The sequence below is a fragment of the Moschus berezovskii genome, chromosome 12, assembly GCF_049115385.1.
Source record: "Moschus berezovskii isolate FMDL1 chromosome 12, NW_MosBer_1.0, whole genome shotgun sequence".
Lineage (NCBI taxonomy): Eukaryota > Metazoa > Chordata > Mammalia > Artiodactyla > Moschidae > Moschus > Moschus berezovskii.
The window spans coordinates 44961919-44985321 of NC_142471.1; the positions used below are offsets into that span (position 1 = coordinate 44961919).

The following is a 23403-nucleotide window of genomic DNA, read 5'->3' on the forward strand; positions in this document are numbered from 1 at the left end:
TCCGGGACGTACGCTGTCGCAAACCGGAAGTGTGAGGGTTAGCAAGCACCGGCGCCCGGAAGGTCAGCGTGTGAAGGAGCCGGTGGTAAAGCGGATCTCCCCGCTGTTACTGAGGAGCGACGGCCGAGCAGACTATCTCGGCCTGAGGCGGCGGGGAGAAGCAGACGGGCAGTTTGCTGCGACACCATGGAGGGCGGCGGGGGTAGTGGCAACAAAACCACTGGGGGGTTGGCCGGCTTTTTTGGAGCCGGCGGAGCAGGCTACTCGCACGCGGATTTGGCTGGAGTCCCGCGTAAGTATCAGGCCTAGCCTGCGAACATTTCTCACTGGTTCTTGCGACCACCCCACGTGCGGTGTGCCCTGTTCTCTGTCTCTCTTTTTTTTTTTGCTGCTGTGGCAAGCTTCAGAACCAGTAGTGGGGCTAGTGTGTCTGCATTTTCCAACACTGAACGAGTGTTTGGAGCCGTGGATCCGGAGAAGCTCTCTGTGGCTGACTTGGATCCAGGAGATACTGCATGTTTTTTTCCTTTTATATTCTTGCCTTACCGTTCCTCCCACATATCGAGCCCATGGGTAACTTTTTAACACAAAGTCACATATTCTAAACCACGAAGTAGTAGCCTTCAGGGCAAAACACTCTGTAATAATGCATACAGGTGAGAAAGAAATGTGCGTCCAGACAAGTGGAGAAACTTGGAGGAAAACTGAACGTTTTTATAGATATGAAAAAGAAGCCGGGAAAGAATTTTAGGAAGGGAAACATTCAAGTTATAGGGTGCCGAGGCACGAATACCCTGCCTGCGCCCTCTCCTAAATACCACGAATATGTATTCCAGATCTTTGGAACTTTCTAACTGTGGGTATTCACCTGGATGAGTAAAACGTGGACTTAAAGATAGTGGGAAGTTGGTGAAGGATAAGAGCTTTATAAAACTGTTTTATCTTGAGAACCTTTTTACTCTTTCTTTAGGTCTTTTATGCTCAAAAACAACTCATTTTAAAGTTCCTAGTGCCACCTGTGTCAAAACTGGATCTAGAACATAGTTTGCATATAATAAGTTATAGAATATGGCTAGTTCATGAGTTTCGGAGCACAAAGGGCACTGCCTTAATGTGAAAAGTCATTGTTATATTAAGATTTCAAGGTGAATTAAGAGATCAAGGAGTAAACACTATTCATTGAGTACTTGAGATGGAGTATTCTGGGTGCAGGACTGCAGCGGTTATATTTTTTAAAATGATTGATGTTTTCACAGAGCTTCCACTCCATTGAAGTGAGCCAAGTAAGTAAGTAAAGTGTTTCTGTTTGTGGTAAGTGTGTTAAGGCAAATAGGATTTTGAGATGGTGATGGGAGCTGCTGCTAAGTCGATTCAGTTGTGTCTGATTCTGTGCGACCCCATAGATGGCAGCCCACCAGGCTCCCCTGTCCCTTGGATTCTCCAGGCAAGAACACTGAAGTGGGTTGCCATTTCCTTCTCCAAATGGGAGCTGAAGCCATTTAAAAATGGCCCAGGAAAAACTACTCAGCGTTGTTGACATTTGAGCTGTGATCTGAATACCATTCAAATGTCTGAGGGGAGGTACATGTTTAAGGAACAGCTCTTAGGCCATTGTGTCTACAGTCTACAAGGAAGGTGGTGAGGCTGGAGATACTGAGATTAGAGGGGAAGGAATGGCAGCTAATGAAGTGTTTTATAAGGAGTTTGGACTTAGTTACAGGTGTAAATGGAAGCCATTTAGATTGATTTCCTTTTCTGAAAAAAATCACTTTAATTACCATTTAGAAAGTGAATTGGAGAGACTGTAGCAAGTAAGGAGTCCAGTTAGGTAGTGATTGGACTAGGGTGGTAGCAATAAAGATGGTAAGTAACAATTCAAGATAGATACTGGATATAGAACTAATAGGACTTTGAACTGATGAAAAGACCAGAGTCCTGGGTAATGGATAGATTTGAGAACAATCATCTGAGATACAGAGGATCCAAAGATTAAATTTAAAACGTGAGGAAGTTGATTTTTCCTTGACAGATTTTTCTGTCTTCAAAGGTAGTGGAATTCAAGTCTGGCCCTCGGAGAGCTCCTGTTTTCTTTTGCCCTGACTCCCATCCTGGTGATAGAATTCCCTATTATATAAATCAACTTTGTCAGCAACTGTCAACACTTAGATCTGAAGGAATTTCCTTAAGATATTTATACACAACACATGACAGAAATGATTTTTTTTTCCCCTTCATGAAATTGATTTGTCTCTTGTAAGTCTTACTTTGCAATCTGTGTAGTCCCTGGTGGCTCAGACAGTAAAGAATCTGCATGCAATGCAGGAGACCCAGGTTTGATCCCTGGGTCAGGAAGATCCCCTGTAGAAGGGAATGGCACCTCACTCCAGTATTCTTGCATGGAGAATTCATGGACAGAGGAGCCTGGTGGGCTAACAGTGCATTGGATCACAAAGAGACGGACATGACTGAGCAACTAACACACACACAGACACACAATTTTTAGGTATTTTTGTAGTAAAGTAGAAGGAAATTAGCTTTATAGTTGAACTGGGCTATGCTTCCTGCTACTTCAATTATTTGGTCCATGTTACTGCCAGTGTCTTGATATGAGAGCCTGAAACACCAGTGCAGGATTGAGGGCGCCAGGAGGAATCAGCCCCTAAACTGCCAGACAGGAAGGATAAGGCAAGGAAAGTGGGAGAAAAATTTGCATGCATTGTAAATCAGAATTGCAGAACACATTGAAGAATCAAGAGCAAAATTAATACTAAATGAAATAATTAAATTTTTATTGCAATATATTGCTTTGTTTTCTCTCTAGTAACTGGTATGAATCCTCTGTCTCCTTATTTAAATGTGGATCCACGGTATCTCATACAGGTAAGAATTTTATTAGTCTGGTCCTCTACCTTACCATTTAAAAAAATAACCGTAGGTACCTCTGTTGACTTGATCTGTGATATGTGCTTCTAGAGGCATCAAGTTTCTGGTCCTCATTCACCCTTTTTCCCTCACAAACTCTAGGGATTTGCCTTGCATCTCTTCCTGACACTAGTTGATTAAAGGATTTGGGGGTTTGGTTGGTTTTTTGTTTTGTTTTTTCATTTTTTTTTAAGGTTGTGATAAAATTAACAAAATTTACCATCTCTAACTGTACTGTTTAGTGGTTGCATTCCTAATACTGTATAGCTATTACCACCTACCAGTTCCATGCTTTTCATGTTGTAAAACTGAAACTATACCCATTAAACAGTAACTCCTTTTTCCATCCTCCTCCCAGTTCCTGACAACCACCCTTCTGCTTTCTGTCTTATGATTTTTGAACACTCTTGAGTACCTCAAATAAGTAGAATCCTACAGTATTTATTTTTTTGTGACTGATTTAGTTCATTTAGCATAATGCCCTCAAGGCTCATATCTATTGTAGTATGTGTCAGAATCTCCTTCCTTTTTAAGGCTGCATAATATCCCATTTTGCTTATCCATTCACGTGTCCTATGGACACTTGGATTACTTCCATGTTTTAGTTATGGTGACTAGTGCCACTGTGAATTTTGGTGTATAAATACCTTTTCCAGATCCTCATTTCAATTCTTTTGATTATATATTCAAAAGTAGAATTGTCTTAGCATATGGTAATCATGTTTTTAATTTTTTGAGAAACTGCTATACTGTTTTCCACTCCACCTGTACTATTTTACATTCCCACCAACGGTGCACAAGGGTTCCAGTTTCTCCACATTCTCACCAACAGTTTTTATTATCTGGAATTTTTTGAGAGTCATTATTAAAATGACTGTGGAGTGGTGACTTACTGTAGTTTTGATATGCGTTCCCTAATAATTAGTGATGTTGAGCAACTTTTCATGTACTTATTGGCCATTTGTGTATCTTTGTAAAAATGTCTGTTCAATTCCTTTATCCAACTTTGAATCAGTTCATTTGATTTACGTTGAATTTTAGGTATTCTCTGTATATTCTGAGTATCAATCCCTTATAGATATATGACTTGCAAGTATTTTCTCCCATTCTGTGGGTTGCTTTTTTACTCTTGATGTTGTCTTTTGGTGCATAAAAATCACGAAGGCCAATATTTGTGTTTGATCACTTATTGCCTTTGGTGTCATATCCAAGAAATTGTGGCTAAATGAGTTACGACAGAGCTTTTTCCACAGTGTTTTCTTCTAAGAGTTTTACAGTTTGGGGTCTTCCATTTAAATCTTTGATCCATTTTGAGTTAATTTTTGTATGTGGTGTTAGGTAAAGATCCAACTTCACTCTTTTTCATATGGCTGTCCAGTTTTTATAGTACCGTTTGCTCAAAAGACTGTCTTTTCCCTGTGTCATGGCCTTAATATTCTAGCCAAAAATCATTTGACCATATGTGCAAAGGTTTATTTCTGGACTCTATTCTATTTTGTTGATCTGCATGTCTGTATGTATACTAGCACCACACCAGCATACATTCAGACTTATTGATTATTGTAGCTTCAGTAAGTTTTGAAATCAGCAAGTGTGAGTCCTTCAGGATTGTTCTTCATTTTTCAAGATTGTTTTGATTCTTTGGAGTTTGTTTAAATTCCGTTTGACCTTTGAAATGGGTTCATCTGTTTCTGCAAAAATGTCGGTTCCAGTTTTGATAGGAATTATTGAATTTGTAGATTGTTTTGGGTAATATTGACATCTTAGCAATATTAAGTCTGATTCATGAATATGGAATATGTTTTCATTTCTGTCTTTTTAAATTACTTCCAGCAAGTTTTACAGGTTTCCTTGTACAAGACTTTTACCTCCTTGATTAAATTAATTCCTAAGTATTCTTATTCTTTTTGATTCTATTGTAAGTGGAATTGTTTCCATAATTTCCTTTTTGGATTGTTTATTGTTAGTTTGTAGACATGCATCTGCTTTTTCTGTTGACTTTGTATCCTGTTACTTTGCTGAATTTATCTATTAGTTATAACAGGGTTTTTTGTGCACTTTAGAATTTTCTACATATAAGATCATCTATAAAATTTTTTTTTACTTCTTTCTTTCTAATTTGGGTGCCTTTTCACTCTACTTTCCTATTGCTCTGGCTAGAAATCCTAATACTGTGTTGAATAGAAGTGACCAAAAAAAATGAGCATCTTTGCCTTGTTCCTGTGTATTAGAGGAAAATCTTTCAGTCTTTCACCTTTGGATATGGTATTTGCTGTGAGTTCTTCATGTATGCTTTTTATTGTGTTGAGGTAGTTTCCTTTTGTCCCTAGTTTGTTGAGTTTTTAATCCTGAAAGTATGTTGGATTTTGTCGAATATTATTTCTGCATCAATTGAGATGGTCATGTGGGGGTTTTTTTCCCCCTTTGTTCTGTTAATATGGTGTATTATATTGATGAGTTGTCATTTATTAGGACATCCTGCAACCCAGGAATAAGTGCCACTTGGTCATGATGTATAACCCTTTGAATATGCTGCTGGATTTGGTTTCCTAGAATTTTGATCTAAGATTTTACATTAATGTTCATAGGGGGTTTTGGTCTGTAGTTTTTTTGTAGTGTCTTTGTCTGGCTTTGGTATGATCATACTTGCCTCACACACAGAGTCATGAAATTTTGCAAGTATTTCCTCCACTTCAGGTTTTTGGAAAAGTTTGAGGATTGGTATTAGGGTTTTGGGGGGTTTTGTTTTTTTTCCATCTGTGCTCCACAGCTTCTCTGTCCAGAGAGTAAACCCAGCCCATGTCAGTGAAAGTCTGGAATCCTAACCACTAGGCCACCAGGGAACTCCTAGATTGGGGGTTAGTTCTTTAAATGTTTGCTAAAACTTACTCCTTGGAAGGAAAGTTATGACCAACCTAGATAGCATATTAAAAAGCAGAGACATTACTTTGCCAACCAAGGTCCATCTAGTCAAGGCTATGGTTTTTCTCGTGGTCATGTATGGATGTGAGAGTTGGACTGTGAAGAAAGCTGATCACCGAAGAATTGATGCTTTTGAACTGTGGTGCTGGAGAAGACTCTTGAGAGTCCCTCGGACTGCAAGGAGCTCCAACCAGTCCATTCTAGAGGAGATCAGTCCTGGGTGTTCATTGGAAGGTCTGATGCTAAAGCTGAAACTCCAGTACTTTGGCCACCTCATGCGACGAGTTGACTCACTGGAAAAGACTCTGATGCTGGGAGGGATTGGGGGTGGGAGGAGACAGGGACGACAGAGAATGAGATGGCTGGATGGCATCACCGACTCGATGGACATGTGTTTGAGTGAGCTCCGGGAGTTGGTGATGGACAGGGAGGCCTGGCGTGCTGTAATTCATGGGGTCGCAAAGAGTTGGACATGACTGAGTGACTGAACTGAACTGAACCAGTGAAACCATCAGGTCCAGGGTTTTTCTCTGTTGTGAGATTTTTTTCTTTTTAATTAGTGATTCAGTCTTCTTATTGATCTCTTCAGATTTTCTGTTTCTTGGTGAGTTTTGTGTTTCTAGGAATTTGTGCATTTGATCAAGGACATTCAGTTTGTTGGCATACAGTTGTTAATGACAGTGTCTTATAATCCTAATTCTTTAGAATCAGTAGTGATATCCTCACCTTCAATTCTGATTTCAGTAATTTATTTCATTTATCTCTGCTCTAATCTTTATTATGGGGTCTTCCCTGATGGCTCAGCAGTAAAGAATCTGCCTGCCAATGCAAGAGATGTGAGTTCAATCCCTGGGTTAGGAAGATCCCCTGGAGAAAGAAATGGCAATCCACTCCAGTATTCTTGCCTGGGAAATCCAAGGACAGAGGAGCCTGGTGGGCCACAGTCCATAGGATCACAAAGATTCAGACATGACTGAGTGACTGACACTTTGCTTAATATATTTTGATGGTCTGTTACTAGATGAGTAAATGTTTATAATTGTATTTTCTTTCTGTGTTGAAACTTTATTGATATAATACCATTCTTTGTTTCTTATAAACCTTTTATTTTCTAATGTTAGTACAGCCACCCTGCTTTTTTTGTTATTATTTGCATGGAATACCTTTTTCCATCCTTTCACTTTCAATCTTTTGGTGTCTTTGTTGTAGGCACCATATATATAAATGGATCACATCTCTGAGTGCATTGCACTAATCTGTCTTTTGTCTAGAGAGTTGAATACACTTTAAAGTGGTTACTGCTAAGGAGAGATTTTTGGTGTTTTGCTCTTCATTTTCTGTAACCTAAATTTTTTCTCTCTCCCTTCTTACATTAATAACTTCTTTTGTGTTTGATTTTTTTGTAGGGAATTGTTTAAATTCCTTTCACATAATCCTTTTTTTTTTTTGTATATATCTATAGCAGTTTTCTAAAGTTATAACACTAATTTGAATTTATACCAGTTTAACTTTAGTAACATACAAAAATACTGCTCCTTTACCAACTGTCCCTGCCCCCTCAATTGTTGATGTCACAGAATTGTATCTTTATACATCATGTGCTCAAAAACATAATCTAATAATTCTTTTAAAATTTAAAGTTATGTATAAATACAAAGGTGGAGTCCAAAACATAAGCTACAGTAGTACGTTCATAATTGCCCATTTATTTGCTTTTATTGCACTCTTTGTGCCTTCATCAGGCTATGAGTTACTGTCTAGTGTCCTTTGATTGTACTTTGCAGGACTCCCTTCATATCTTGCAGGGCAAGTCCAGTGGTCACAGACTCACTCAGTTTTTATTTTTCTGGGAATTTTTAATATCTCCTTTATTTTTGAAGGACAGTTTTATATATCAGCCCACTTCCTAGTGGCCTCCAAAGTTTCTCTTGAGAAATTGATAATCTTATTGAGGATCCTTATATGTAAGTTGCTTCTCTCTTGCTGTATTCAAGAATCTCTCTTTGTAGCTTTCAAAACTTTTGATTTTAATCCATCCCAGTATGGGTCTCTTTGAATGTATCTTACGTGGTGTTTATTGAGTTTCTTGAATGTTCACTTGCATCTCTTTTATCAAATTGGGAAGTTTTCGGCCATTGTTTCTTTGAACATTCTCCTGTGACTCTCACAGTCTGTATTTTAGTCTGCTTTGTGATATCACACAGATCCTTTAGGCTTTCTGTTCACTTCTGTTCAATCATATTTCCTCCTGATCCTAAGACTCAGTAATTTCTACTGTCTTACAATTGGTGATTGTCTGTTCTACCTGCTCAAATCTTTGAATCCATTTAGTGAATTTACCAGCTGTTGTTCTTTTCAGTTTCAGAATTTATTTTTGGTTTCTTTCTAGGTTTTCTGTTTCCATTTTGTTCATACATTGTCTTGACTTTCTCCACATCTTTTTTAGGTCTTTAAACATCTTTATGACAGTTATTTTAAAGTCATTTAGATCTAGGCTTTCATTTTAAAGCCTAGTCAATCTACTATCAGGTGTTTTTTAGGGACATTTCTGTTGATTTTTTTTTTTTCCATTAAATGGCCCATACTTTCCTATTTCTTCATTTGCCTTGTGATTTTTTTGTTGTTGAAAACCAGACATTTCTAATAATGTGGTTAACTCTGGAGATCAGATTCTCCTGCTTTCCCTGAGGGTTTGCTTTTATTTGGTTATTGTGTTTGGTTTTTTAATCATCAGGCTATCTTTGTGTTGAGGACCAGGCTGAAGTATAAACTTAAGCTCTTCTCAGTTCTTTTCAGAGCCTACACTTTTTTCCTGGACGTGTGTTGTCTCTTTCTAATTTTCCCTTTAGATAAATTGCTTTTGAATGTTCTAGTCCTTAATGTCTAGTTCATGAAGGAGGAAACAATAAGGGGACCAGCTCCCAGCTTTTCTTCAGAACCCTGGGAATAAGTAGGGGTGGGGAGGGTACAACAGCAATGGCTGCCTGCTTCTTTGTATGCACTTCTGTAATCAGGAGCATAGATCAGAGCACAAATTAAAGATTTATATGTAAAAGCAACAAGTAATTAGTTTTTGAACTCCATAAAAACTACTGTGTGAGAAGTTACAAATTATAAGAGATCATTAAATAAAGTGGGAATTTTTTTAATGAAATCTTAAACCAAATCAGTACATGTAAAAAAAAAAATACTACCTGAGTTTATTTTATTAGATCAGGTTATTATTATTCAAAAGCCTATGGAAATAAGAGTGGTCTGATGAATACAAACATTTGAAATTAGGGGTTATACATTTTAAGCCCTCAGTTTTTTGTTGTTTGTGGGGTTTTGATTCTGTTTGTTTGGGGTTTTTTGTTTGTTTGTTTTGGAGAAGTTGCTGATTCAACACAAATAAAGTTGCAAAAAAAAAAAAACAAACTCAGTTTACAACATCCAAAGGGCTTCCCAGGTGGCACTAAGGGTAAAGAACCCACCTGCCAATGCAGGACACACCAGAGGGTTAGGAAGATCCCCTGGAGGAGGGCATGGCAACCCACTCCAGTATTCTTGCCTGGAGAATCCCACGGCCAGAGGAGCCGACTGGCTACAGTCCATGGGTCGCAGAGAGTCAGACATGACTGAGCTACTTAATGCACACACAACATCAAAGAGTAATTGTTGGATATCTCAGGAATTCAAGGTTGACTCACTAACTGAAGAGTGATTTAGTGATAACATGCACTTGTACCTACTAATGTTGATTATGACCATCTTTTTTTTTCCCCCTGTTTGTATTAGGATCCATTTCTGGATTATAAATAATCATATTGTTTACCTCATCATATTAAATACAGCATTCCTAAAAACCTTAAACAAGAAGCACAGTTTAAAACTAAGTCATTACTTGAAAAGTCCAGAAGCACTCAGAATTTACAAATATATGTTTAATATATTTAGACATAGAATCTATTCAGATTTGCTTATCATTGCTCAGCAGACCATTTCTGTGTGATGAGAGTACATGAGTGAGTTTATTTGTACAATTTTTGGTAAGAATTTATGCACAAGCCAGAAATCAAAACTAGTGCAGAGGCAGTCTTCCTGGTCATAAATGCATTTACCAAAGGTCAGTGTTTGCCAAAGGGATGTTTATTTGTTAGCATTTTTTGTTAAGGATGTGTGCTATAGTTCAGGAGCTTATTTTAGCTATTTTTTTTATGGAAAGCTTGGCAGAAATGTATTTGTTCTTCATAAAAGTATATTGTATTGCAAAATCAATCCTGTTGTGCTCTTACAGTGATGCTTCTCAACCTAGGATTCTTGCGTGATCTTCAGGGCAGGGAGTTCATACCAAATTTTGTGTATGCATTTACTAGAAGGAGGGTAGCTTTCCTTCTAGTAGCTTTCCGAGATTATAAAAGGAATATATGCCCTCCAAACAGTTAAACTGTTAAAGTGGTGTTTTTCCCCTTGTGTAAGTGATCCAGTCTTGTATAGTTTCTGCTTGTTTTTTATGATCATTTGGTCTTACATACAGTAAAGTGGTGGTTGATAAATAGTATTAATAGCTACAGAATGAGTTATTTTCTCTTTCCAGACTGGTTTTTTTGTTACCTCTCATAGCTTTCAGTTTGCCTTTCTGTAGAGATGGCACTCTTAAATTGTCAGATTTATCGTGAAGGCAAATTACGTATAATCTATCAAACTTACATTGAGAAGCTAAATTCTGAGCTAGAATTTCTCTAAGAACTAATGAGCATAACTGTATGTTATGTATTTCATTTCACTTTGGTTTACATGTTGCTTTTGTTGCAGAAAGTTTTATCTTTGTTTGACAAAGTATAGTGGAGTTTTACTTAATTTATGTTTTACATTCTGTGAAAAACTCCTTGGAAAAATTAAACACTTTGCAAGTATAATACGTATGTTGAGGGGAGCTGAACTTGATTTTCATTGTTATTCCTGTAGGATACCGATGAGTTTATTTTACCAACTGGAGCTAATAAAACCCGGGGGAGATTTGAACTGGCCTTCTTTACCATTGGAGGATGTTGTATGACAGGTTGGTATTTATATATGGTTTTTAAGTGTCCTAAATCCAAGTAGTCAAAAGTGCTTAAAATCCAAGGCAATTAAAATAATAGCTTCAGGGTGGTTTTTTAAAAAATCATTATTTACATTTTTTCTTGTTAAATGAGAAAGAATCAAGTGTAATTGTTCTTTAAAATAAAGCTGATTATTTGAATGAATTATTACTATGATTTGCCAGGGGCTGCATTTGGGGCAATGAATGGTCTACGGCTAGGATTGAAGGAAACCCAGAACATGGCCTGGTCCAAACCAAGAAATGTACAGTAAGTCTCATGTAATGACATACTGATGTTTGAGTATTCATCTCTACTCTGTTGGCTTGATGAGCACGACCTTAAGATTACAATATTTAGAGTACTGTATAATTTTTGGTCAATTTTTTTGCTGGTGTTTTCCCCTTATTCATTATAAAAAGAATTTAGGAATCAAGTTGCTGGGTCTAAGCTTTTGGAAGGAGTGATTTTTTAATCAGTGTCCATCAGCTGGGGCTATTCCAACCTAACTTCTCAGCTACACCTGTTCTATTTTGCAGGCCTATATTACATGCTTTTCAAATTGTTGAATTACTAGTACATTATTTGGATTGTTCAGGTCTGTGCAAAACCATAGGACATGGTAAGTGAAGAAATAAGAAGCACATAAGAGTCATTACTAAATCTGCTGTCATTTGATTGAATTTCTCATTAACTTCACCCTCCATTTCTGAAATGCAAAGGTGCAGAAAATTTCCATGAAATTCCTAGAACTTAGAGGTAGTTCTGAAAGGAGTAAGATAGTCTTATCTTAGGAAACTGGTTTGTAGAGAAGGGAAAGTGCAAATTAAAAAGTCAGAAAGTGTACATAATGTGTATCTTCACCCTGCTTAAGAAATAAACATAACCAGTTCCTTTTGCTGTTCCTTAAACAATATGTTATTTAGTTTTTTTGAAAAAAGCGTATTTTTATGCTTCATATGAGTGGAAGGACACAGTATGTGTTCTTCAGTAGCTCATGTCTTTAAGCTTTATTTTCCTTAGCCAGCAGATGGCAGCAGGTGTGTTAGAATTAGATCTTGGGAAACCTGAAGGCCTGTCAAACTTTTCACCTTCTTGTTACTGTATGGATCACTGCCCTTACAAGCTCAGATCCTTGAATATTTTTTGTATTTATATTCATAATATTCATTCTTTACCTCCAGTTTTTGTGTGTGTGTTATGGATAGTTTTGAATATATACAAAAGTAGACAAAATAGTGCAGTGAACAGCTGTGAACCATAACCCAAGTTCAGTTAACCAGCACCAGGAACAATTGTATCCCATCTCTTTCTTACCTCCCATATTATTTTGAAACAAATCCCCAGCATCATATTATTAAAGAACAATTTGGAAGGTCTCTTAGAAAAAATCATCTTTGTTTCTTAAAACCATCATAGTTTTTAAATTTTTGAGAGAGTTGAATTAGTTTTCTTTCTGAAAGTCAGATTTTTTAAATCTTAAACGTCAATTTTTTTATACACTCATTCTGATTTTTTGAACAGATAGCATTTTAAAAATGGAAGGATAATCGGGTTTCAGGCCAGAAAAGATCTATGTAGTTTCAAAGCCCAGTTTCATTACTTATTGGGATCTTGGGTAAGTTTCCCTACTTTCTGCCTTTAATCTATAGAGAGATGATTACAGTGGGAAGTAGGTAAGGACACAGTAAATGAAAGTATGTTGCCCAATCATGTTCCAAAGAACTTTGCCACTTTGCAGTGCCACCAGCAATACAATAATGAAAATTAATAGTTTTAGAAACTTATCACAAATGAAAAATAATTAAGTGCTAAACTTAACATATTAGTAAACATGTAGCAATTAATTAACAATATTTGTAATCATTACTAATTTTTTAAATAATCCTTTAGAAGTAATACAGATTTTTGTTATTATTGAGCATTAATTTAAATGGGTTCTTTTACTGCTTGGTATTGTAATTCTGTGGTTCCCAGCAGTAGTCAGCTGTCGGGACAGAACCATTCCTGTAACAGTGTTACGCTGCTGGGAGATGAATGTTCTGTCTTCTTCTCCAGTTGCCTTCATCACTGTTCTGGTGACGTCTGGCACTGGTGAGGGCAGAGCTGTGCTTCCTTGAGAGTGTGCTAAGCATTCACTTTGGCTGCTTAGTTCTAGTCTGGGAGCAAACACAGAGTACACTTTCTTCAGGTATTCTAATTACATGGCTTTTTCCTTCTCTTTGACTATTTGTCTTTTATTTTGCTTTGTATTCCACACTTTGATTCTTCTTAATATTCTAAGAATATACCACCCCCACACACACATAAAAGAAACTAATTATAAGCTAGTTTGTCTCTTATAATGTCTTTTTCTTTTTAACATAGATCAGTTTCTGTAAACTTCTTTGTAAGATACATTCCAGGATATCATTCAAACCTTTTATATATTTAATAATTTTATGTACTTAGTAATTAGAATTTTCTTGACGCATTGCCCTAAAACATTGGGAGTTTTTAACCTAACCTTCCCTTATGTAAAGTAAAAACAATCCTTATTGAATTCTAAGGAGGTGTTAAGTTTTAAAATTAAAAAAATAAAATTAGAAAACTTTGGATATTGTGTTTATACATTTTAAATTGCTGTTATATGCTTTTTCTAAATACTAAAGAAATACTGGTTCTAAATACAGATTCTTTCTGTTTCTGCCCTGGTAGGATCTTGAATATGGTGACTAGACAAGGGGCACTTTGGGCTAATACACTAGGTTCTCTGGGTAAGTAGATATCTCACTTTATAATAAATCATTATCATTGCAAAGAAAGAATGTACACATATCATGAACAGTTTGATCAACTAAAATTCTGGTGCTGGGATGTTCATAATTATGTTTAAATCCACTCTGGTGAGTAGTGTAAATACTACTTAGGAAAAGATCATAAACTATTGATATATACCAAAATAATGCCAGGTACTAATACCATTGTGAATATACTCTTTTCTAAATATTTTAAACACTACATACTCTCCTATCCAAGACAGCAAATAAATCATATTTTAACTCAGTGAAATCCAGATAGTTTAGTGCCAAGGCAAATGTTTTTGTGTTAGGAAAAGTTCAAGGTTCTGTAGTAGATATGATGAGGAATCCCGCCCTCCTGATATGTTTTCCTAATAGCCCATTCATCATCCTGTTTACCTAATGAGATTTCCCAGACTAATTGCCTGAGTTGCAACAGAGCCTTTGTAGATATTAGAAATATTTGCAGTTCTAAGGAAGGTATAATTTAGTAGTACTTAGGAACAAATGCTTTCATACTATAGTGTTTATGAATGATTGACTCTTTTGATTATTCATGACTTATATAAGAATCTTACTTACGGCACTTATGCCCTCAACCAAAGTTTTCTTTATCTGAAAGTCTAACTGGTAGCAGTTAGTAAGAGAAAATGTAGGTAGCTTGTCAAAAGATAAGAAAAGCCTCTTGTGTGACAGAGATCCTAGCCTTGTCATAGGCTTTGGAAGCAGTACATGTTCACACTTGGAAAGTCAGATTTGCATTTGGGATCCTAGTCTAGTAAATGGCTACTTCCATGTGCTGCTTGTGCCCCCAATACCCCTCCCCCTTGCAGTCACCCTCCTCCATATCGATACTTGTGAGATTGCTTGCATACCTAGAGTGAGCCCCAGGACATTCTCAGTTTAGTTGATGTTCCAGAAATATCAATTCTGAGCAAGCTGGAATGGTCAGTTACCCTGTATGTTTTCTTTATAATGTGATCAGTTATGATGTTTTGCTCAAGTTTAGTTTCAGTTAAATAAATTGAAACTGGAAGAAGAGCCTTTGTAGAAGTATAAAAACTTACAGCAGAGGAGTTGTGAGGCTGTTTGCTGTAATTTTGAGAAAGGGCAGGAGAAGAGGTAATGCATTCATGGCTATTTGATCTTCATAGGCATAAGAGAATGGCGATTTAGGGGGGGGAAACCTGTTAAAACTAAATAGTGCTATTAGAGTTTTTACTTGTGTAGAAACTAAATCTCAATTGTCTTGAAGTCATATTTTTCTTAAAATAGAAATGCATGTGTTTTGCTTTTGTTTCTAAATTCTAAGTACAGCTGTTAACAAATGGAAGTGAAAAAGATATTCTTCCTGGGTCTCCGCAGTGTTACTTTCCATAAACAGCTAATAAATTTCTTTTCTTTCCAAACGTTTTCTTTGCCTATCTAGAGTCATACACACATGTGCCTCCTTTACATGTTAGTGAACAGAGCTCTTCCTGCATTTTGAGTGCATAGTTTTCCATTATGTGGAAAGTCTCTCTGGATCAGTCCCCTCTTGAAAGTCATTTGATTTGTTGCTAGCCTTTTGTTATTACAAACAGTGTTCCAGTGATCATTGTTTATATGTCTCATGATGTCTATAGAATGTGTTTATCTAAATATAATTGCCATACTGACTTTCAGTTCACTTTTTTATTACTGATCAGTTCCATTTCCCTTGTAGCTTTGCTTTATAGTGCATTTGGTGTCATCATTGAGAAAACAAGAGGTGCAGAAGATGACCTTAACACAGTAGCAGCTGGAACCATGACAGGCATGTTGTATAAATGTACAGGTAGGTATCATTAAATGGTGAAACTGTCTTTTAATATAGTTGAAGTATGCTTTTTGGCCATACTGTAGTTTTTAAAAGAATTTTTTTTTGGTAGTATAGTGTTCTTTGATATCTCACAGTTTGCGATTTTATTTTTTAATTTTCGTAAAATACACATAAAATTGACCATCCAAACTATTTAAATGTACAGTTCAATTATGTTAAGTATAGTAACATTATTACGCAACTCCAGAACTTTTCTTCATCTTATAAAACTGAAACTCTGCCCACTAAACAACAGCTCTGTCTTTCCCCCTTCTCCAGCCCCTGGAAACCACCATTCTAGTTTCTATGAATTTGATTCCTTGAGGTACCTCATGGAAGTGGAGTCGTGTAGTGTTTTTTTGTGTGTGACTGGCTTATTTCATTTAGCATGACGTTCTCAACAGTATAGCATGTATCAGAATTTCCTTCCTTTTTGCTGCTGCTGCTAAGTTGATTCAGTCGTGTCCGACTCTGTGCGACCCCATAGATGGCAGCCCATCAGGCTCCCTCGTCCCTGGGATTCTCCAGGCAAGAACACTGGAGTGGGTTGCCATTTCCTTCTCCAATGCATGAAAGTGAAAGTAAAGTCGCTCAGTCGTGTCTGATTCTTAGCGACCCCATTGACTGCAGCCCGCCAGGCTCCTCCATCCATGGGATTTTCCAGGCAAGAATACTGGAGTGGGGTGCCATTGCCTTCTCCTCCTTCCTTTTTAAGGCCGAATAATACTCCATCATACATATATACTACATTTTGTTTATTCATCTGTCAATGGACACTTGGATTGCTTCTGCCTTTGGCTACGGTGCATGATGCTGTTATGAACAGGGGTGGAGTAAATCCTAAGAGTTGAATCAGAATTACCTGGATGAAGAACAAATATCAATTTGTCCTCTAAGATGGAAAAGAAATGAACATTTGCTGAGTTTTGGTTATATTCTCAGTAATAACCACTTAATATAACTTGTTAAACTCTGTGAAATGATGATCACAACACCCCAGTTTTACAGAAGAGCACATTATTAAGATGTTCTTTTTCAAAAGATCATAAAACTAGTGACAGTCCCAGATTTTTCTCCCATTTCTGTTTTAAATTGCCTAAATTTATACCATAATTTCCTTTTTATGTTCTGTACTTAAGCCTCTGAAAAGTACTTTTGTTTGATTGCTTTATTATGCTTCAGACACTTGATTAAGTAATTTTTGTTCTTATGTAATTCCTCCATCACAAACATCAAGTAGCATTTTTGCCTTATTTTTACTAGAAACGAGAGAGAAGTCTTTCTTACAGGATCATAAAATCTAAAACTTCATGGTATATCTGAGAGCAAGAGGCTTTTTTAATATTGAAAATGGATAACAATTGGAATTATATCCCTAAGAACTCACAAGACTTCCTGCAACACGTGCATGTTCCTATACACATCAACAGAGCTCCTAGGTACAATAAGACAGTAAATATCTTTTATGTACACAAAAATGTTGGCATAGAAAAACCTTATTAAAAACCTAAAAATACTTTCACACTGAAAATCTTTGGGGTTGGACAAAGAAGTTTAAAACCTTAATTGGCACCACAAAGGTGGCACTCAGCCAGCAAGTATTTAATCAGCCCAAAATGTGTTTATGAAAGATCAAGGTAAAATTTAAGGAACAGGAGATTTCACACAAAAATCTGGAAATTTTAGCTTCTTTTGCAAAAATGGAAGACACAGAGCTCACGTTGTATGTGGTAGCAAATGGCAGGAGCTGAATTGGGGGAGCTGCTACCCCAGTGGATGGACACTGAAGCTCCAGCTCAGTCCTCACCAGTCCCTGTTTTCTTACTCAGGGTCAGCCATTACAGCATTTCCTGTGTTGGGGGCAGCCTTAAGTGTAAGAATGTACTGAATTCCCACCTCATTTAAGACACATTACACTATTTTAAAGATACAAAGGGGAAGGCTGAATACTTGGGATTATCACAGGAAAAAAACGAGAACCTAGCTTTCTGTGTCCAGGACTTCCTTGCAGGAATAGCATCTTTAACCCAGCCTGGGACATCTCCAACATAAACTATGGAAGAGAATGCTCATGGCTCAGAAGAGAAAAAGCAAAAAATAATATTCATTAATTCTTTGTCAGGTGACAAGTAGATTTAAGTTTCGTTTTTTCAGATTTCAGTTTCCATTGCAATTGTGGAATACAGAAGAGGTAAATAATCTGCTGACCCAGAATTCCAGCATTGGTTCCCAGTTCCTGACTGGCTAGTTTAACTCAGCACATCAAAATTGCTGACAGAGGCAAAGCAGTGTCTTTTATTGATTTCTGGTTTAGACTCCACTTAAGACGAAGCACAGAATTTTGCGTGGCAGGAATTGATTTTAAAAACTCCCAGATTCAAGGATTTGGAAAACAGTTTAGGTACTCCTTTAGTCCAGAGTCAGCCTAAACCATTAAGGAAAGAAGATGGATGATGGTAGCCCAGTGTCAATATATTTAATGCTACTGAAGTGTACACTTAATAATGGTAAATTTTATGTTATGTGTATTTTATCACAATTTTAAAGAGAATTTTTTGAAAACAAATAGTACAAAAATTGGTTGAATTTGTAAGCTGTCTCAGTGTGTAGATAAAGCCGTTCCTCTAAAACAAGGGCAACAGACTCCTGCTGGCCAGATGCCTATCTCTTGACAGTTTGCAGACTAAGAATGTATTTTACATTTTAAAAGTTAACATTTTACATGGTTATATAAGTACCTACAATATGTAGGATCGAAAAATCAAGAAATAGCAAGATAAACATTCTTTAGCAACATGCAGGTAAAAAATGTATTTATTTTCCAGCCATTTCAAGAAAAAGGTGCTGACCCCTGTGCTAAAGTAATTATCAGTTCAGTGTGTTAGCTCTGCTGGTAATCAGCTCTATACCAAATAAACTAGGCACTTAAATATTCTGGGCCTCATTTTCCCAGGTTTAGAAGAGATGACATTTGCCCTTTTTGGAAGAATTGTATAAGGTTCCAAAAAATAGAAGATAAAACTGTGACAATAAGCCTCATGTTTGTTTTGCTTTATAAAGATTAACCATTGGCCTCATTTGGTCCACTGTGTTCAGAGCAAGTGTATTTGCTAATCAACTTCCTGTACTTAGTTGGGCAAAGGTTGTTTTGTTACAGAAAGCCTAAAGCCAAGGCTGTTAAACTCTTTAACGGATCAACCAGCTGGAAAACCCTGACATTATTGGAAAGAGTTAAAACTAAAACGTAATAAAAGGCAACCCTTGAGTCAGGCTTCCGTGGTGGCTCAGCTGGTAAAGAATCCTCCTGCAACGCAGGAGACCTAGGTTCAATCCCTGGGTTGGGAAGATCCCCTGGAGAAGGGAAAGGCTACCCACTCCAGTATTCTGATCTGGAGAATTCCATGGACTGTATCATGGGGTCACAAAGAGTTGGACATGACTGAACAACTTTCACTGAGTCAGGATTAGTGATTATTAGTAAATCATACATACATGTTTGGTATCTTCTTGCTAGAAACAGTTGCTCAGTCCTGCTAGAAACAATTTTTTCTTAGCCTTCAAAGAAGGCTAGTACAAAAGGCTGCTGCTGCTAAGTCACTTCAGTCGTGTCCGACCCTTAGCGACCCCATGGACTGCAGCCCACCAGGCTCTTCTGTCCATGGGATTTTCTAGGCAAGAGTACTGGAGTGGCTTGCCATTGCCTTCTCCGCCTTTCCTAGCAAGTGCCTCCAAATACAGTACAAATATTAATAGAACATTTACCATGAAGGAATAGCCCTTAGATTGCCCTGTATTAAAAAATATCTTTAAACCTTATAAACCTATGCACAAGCTAACTTTCAAAAAATGTAAACTAAATTCTTTTCAATGATATCATACATCTATGAATCACCAGACAGAATGAAATGCTATTTTGATTCTGTATATTTTTTAGCTAAACATACAAAAACAAATTTCCATGAGAAGAAAGCATAATGTTTATTTTTTCAAAACAATTTAATAGCAGCTAATTTTAGAAACGCCGTCTGATTTTTGCTTCTAACGTACACTGAATTCCAGACAGGAAAAAAACAAGAAGTAAACAAAACAATCCCAATTTCTAATAGAAACAACCTTATTATTATGTTCATCATATCTAATCATATGAGAAATTTAACTGGATATACAATAGTATTAAGGACTTTCTTTGATGGTCAGTTGATTAAATGATTTTTCATCCTTAGAATGCTTGGAATTTGCTTTAAAATCATCCAGTAGGAGAGGAGGTGGGGGTCAGGAAAGCGTAAATTGAACAAGAGTATAAGTATAAGTTGAGAGTATAAGTTGGAGAGTATACGTTGAACAAGACTGGTCATAGGTTGGTAGCTACTGAAACTACAAGGTGGATATGTAGGAACTTACTATACTATTTCCTCTACTTGAGCATGTTTGAAAATTTCCATAATAACAAAAAAAAGTTAATCAACTGTTGTAATACTTATTAAAACAAAATTAAAAGGCAGCTTCTAGTTTCCACTACTTCTAAAACATAAGCTACTTTCTACAAAGATAAATAGATAAGGCCCCAGGTTACTGACACTGTAATGAAATGCCCAACCTTTGTCTGCCATGGAGAGTTAACAGTGACATTTCACCTGGCTTTCTTCTCCCATCTGGCAAGGATGTACCAAGCCCAGCTGACAGAAGGCTCACCATATGGTCTAAACTGGATGATAAATGCCAGCATACAGATTGCTTAAATCATGAACCTTACTACTCGTTGCCAATACTTCTCTAGAAGCCCTCTTTTGGAACAGAGATTGCTTATTTGCAATGCAGATGCTAACCATATCAAGAGACACTTCTTAGAAGGCTTCCAGAGAGAGAAAAAACTGTTCTTGAGTCCCTGAGAAAAAGTTACTTCACAAAGCTGTTGACAGCCATGATGGCCATGTCTGGCTGACTCTTGGCATAATTCATCAAGTAGAGATACACAAGCTTCTTCAGTCCAAACTGTCTGTCTGCATACAGTTCACTACATCTGGAGAGAGAGAGCTAACATCTTCAAAACAATTATGTTTTGTACTAAGTTTGTTTCATTTTGGTATGAAAGTAGAAGGCATTCTAGGGGATAAATTATTGAGACTCTTAATATGCCACTGATGTCCCAAAGTTCTTAAATCTTTGTTTCTAGTTTACACTGGAGAGTCTTCTGTTTTTGTAACCTTTAAAGAAATTCGTTACACTCAAAAAGTTTAGCTCTAATAAGTGAACCATAGTGATGCTGTTGCAGATGGCATTTATTTTTCCTGGGCTTCATAGCTTATTTTTTTCCATTTCTAGAAATTTGGTCTAATTATAAAGCTGTCAGCCCATTTTTCAGCCACATCGAATACAGTTGCAAATTCAACTATCACACCTAATCTTAAGTGTGGCAAGATAGAGATGAGATAGACTTGAAGGTGATATCTCCCATTTACTGTGGTTAATTTTTTATGTTTATCATCTCCTTCCTACATATTTGATGGCTGTTTATAGATGATGCCTGCAGTTTCTGTTTGAGTTTGTTTAAGAGAGATAATTAGGGTACCTCAGAGTTGAAACCTAAGCCAGTCAGCTATCTAAAGTCTTCAGGCTAGAGAGGCTTCTAGAGGGAGTAACCCTTTAATCTATCATCTGAAGCCATCTGGCAGGACGTGCATTGCAGAAATGGTTGGTCTGAAGTGTTCTAACTCAGCAGCGTCACTGAATTTCATGGAACTTACTGGAGTGTAGCTAAAGGGCTTCTAATAAGGTATACTTTAACCACTGGACCTTTGCTTTCCTAACACATGACTTGCAACAAATACTCCATAGATACAACACAGACTACCTGAAGTCTGTTATCCCTACTACTTGTGAAACTGTAAGAGAACATCAAGTATTTCTTAAAAGCTTCTTTGGGTAGCCCCATTCCTTTTACTAGACTTGGTGACTATTTTCAGGTAACTGGTTGAAACATTTTGTTTCTGCATTTCAACTAGTACGACGATGCTTGGAGCGTCCCAGGTGGCTCAGTGGTAAAGAATCTGCCTGCCAAGCAGGAGACACAGGTTTGATCTGTGGGTCAGGAAGATCCCCTGGAGAAGGAAATGGCAACCCACTGCAGTACTCTTGCCTGGAGAATTCCATGGACAGAGGAGCCTGGCAGGTTACAGTCTTTGTGGACGCAACAAAGAGTCAGACACGACTGAGTGACTAAACAACAACATGATGATGCTAAGTTACGTCTTTGCTCATTCAGTTCAGTTCACTCAGTCGTGTCCGAATTTTCTGAAACATCAGAATAGGGATAGGTAATAGAGTTGGTGCTTCATCAGCACCCAACTCAGAAGTTGATTACAGCCATCTTATCTCCCACCACTGTCTTGAGTCTTCAAAGTTAATATTTAGAGGACCTGTGCAGAGTCCAAAGCCTGTTAATACTGTTTCCAAAGAGGGTATCACCTTGTTTACATACCGCCTTCAATCAATTGACAGTGCCAGTGAAGTTCTAAATTATGACTAGCAGGGAATTACTGATCTGCCTGCGGTTTCAATAATAAACATAAAGTCTTGTCCAAAAATGTCCTAGGATCAAGTCAGATTGAGAAAAGTCAAAAAACCATGCTGATAACTGAAATTAAAAGTGAAAAAAGGTTACTGTGGATACATAGTTTACATATTAAGCAGGTGATTTAGGGGGGATCTTTCTACTGAATTTCAGTCTTGGTTTATTATTTTCAGAGCTTATTCTGTTTGGGATGAAATGTTCATAAATATGAAGAGTGTGTCTCAGCTTTACGAATCTCTTACTTAACCCTCTGATGGGACAGCATGCAGTACAAGTCTGTTAATATTTTCTCTTTCCCTCTCTCAGGTGGTCTTCGAGGGGTAGCACGAGGTGGTCTAGCAGGACTAACACTTACGAGCCTCTATGCTCTGTATAATAACTGGGAGCACATGAAAGGGTCTCTGCTCCAACAGTCACTATGAAGATTCTGCCAGTTTACAAACGGAGGACACTTTAGTAGTCACCCACATCAATTTATAAGTCAGTCTGGAGGCATTTACTCTTCTAGCTACAACTAATTTGAAAAACTAGAGATTCCAATTTGCTGTGATGAAGATCATGGATGGTTGACCAGGACTGGCACTCCTTCCAGCCATTATTGAGTTGAAGACAAAACACCCTTTGGTGGCTGAGTAATGTGGTTCTCTTAAGAAGATCTCGCACCTGTTTTTGCTCCTACTCACTTATGGAAAACCACTTAATCCCAGAATTCAGGTTTGCTTGTCAATACTCTATCAGCCACGTTTGTTCATTTAATGATCCAAGACTGTAATATTGCTCTGTATTCCCAATAAAGGGTGAAAATAGAACTGAAGTCCTAACTCCAACATTAACATAGTGGGTGCTTCTCCAAAGTTACTCTTGACTTATCTCTGCTCCCATAGGCCAAAGCATGTTTTCATGTTTGTGATGAAGTGAAGGGCTACTGGCAGTATTAGCAACTAGGTTAAAATTTTTCTCCAATAGAGTTGACACTAAACAACCTCAAGATATTTCAGGTTAACTATTATACCATTAGTGTACTGTGCTAGAACAATATTAACTCAGTCTTACTGGGGACAATTAAAGAGATGACAGACACAAGCTGAAAGTTTTTAAGGAAGCCCTGGGAAAGCTAAAGAAAGGAAGGACAAGTTACTTGATTTCTGAGTTTGTTTTCTCATTATGAAATAAATTAATCAAATAATGCACTCCAGGTTACAATATATACATAATAGACAACTGGTGGCTATTATGATTACAGAAATAGTAAAGCAGAGCCTTTTTGAACTCATCTAGTTAGGAGGAATTTGGCAGAAAAGCACT

At 37.2% G+C, this 23403-nt stretch overlaps 1 protein-coding gene and 1 non-coding gene across 2 annotated transcripts; both read left to right on the plus strand.

The window, feature by feature from the left end:
* Positions 1-41: 41 nt before the first annotated feature.
* On the plus strand, positions 42-22927 carry LOC129555620 (mitochondrial import inner membrane translocase subunit Tim23). Its single transcript, XM_055425246.2, has 7 exons — positions 42-292; positions 2822-2880; positions 10792-10885; positions 11093-11177; positions 13605-13663; positions 15393-15503; positions 22405-22927. Exons 1-7 carry the CDS (start codon positions 187-189, stop codon positions 22518-22520), a joined length of 630 nt encoding a protein of 209 aa, XP_055281221.1. The 5' UTR covers positions 42-186; the 3' UTR covers positions 22521-22927.
* Positions 12880-13081, plus strand: LOC129556039 (small nucleolar RNA SNORA74). Its single transcript, XR_008685880.1, has one exon. It is a non-coding gene; the product is annotated as a small nucleolar RNA SNORA74 (small nucleolar RNA).
* Positions 22928-23403: the final 476 nt, after the last annotated feature.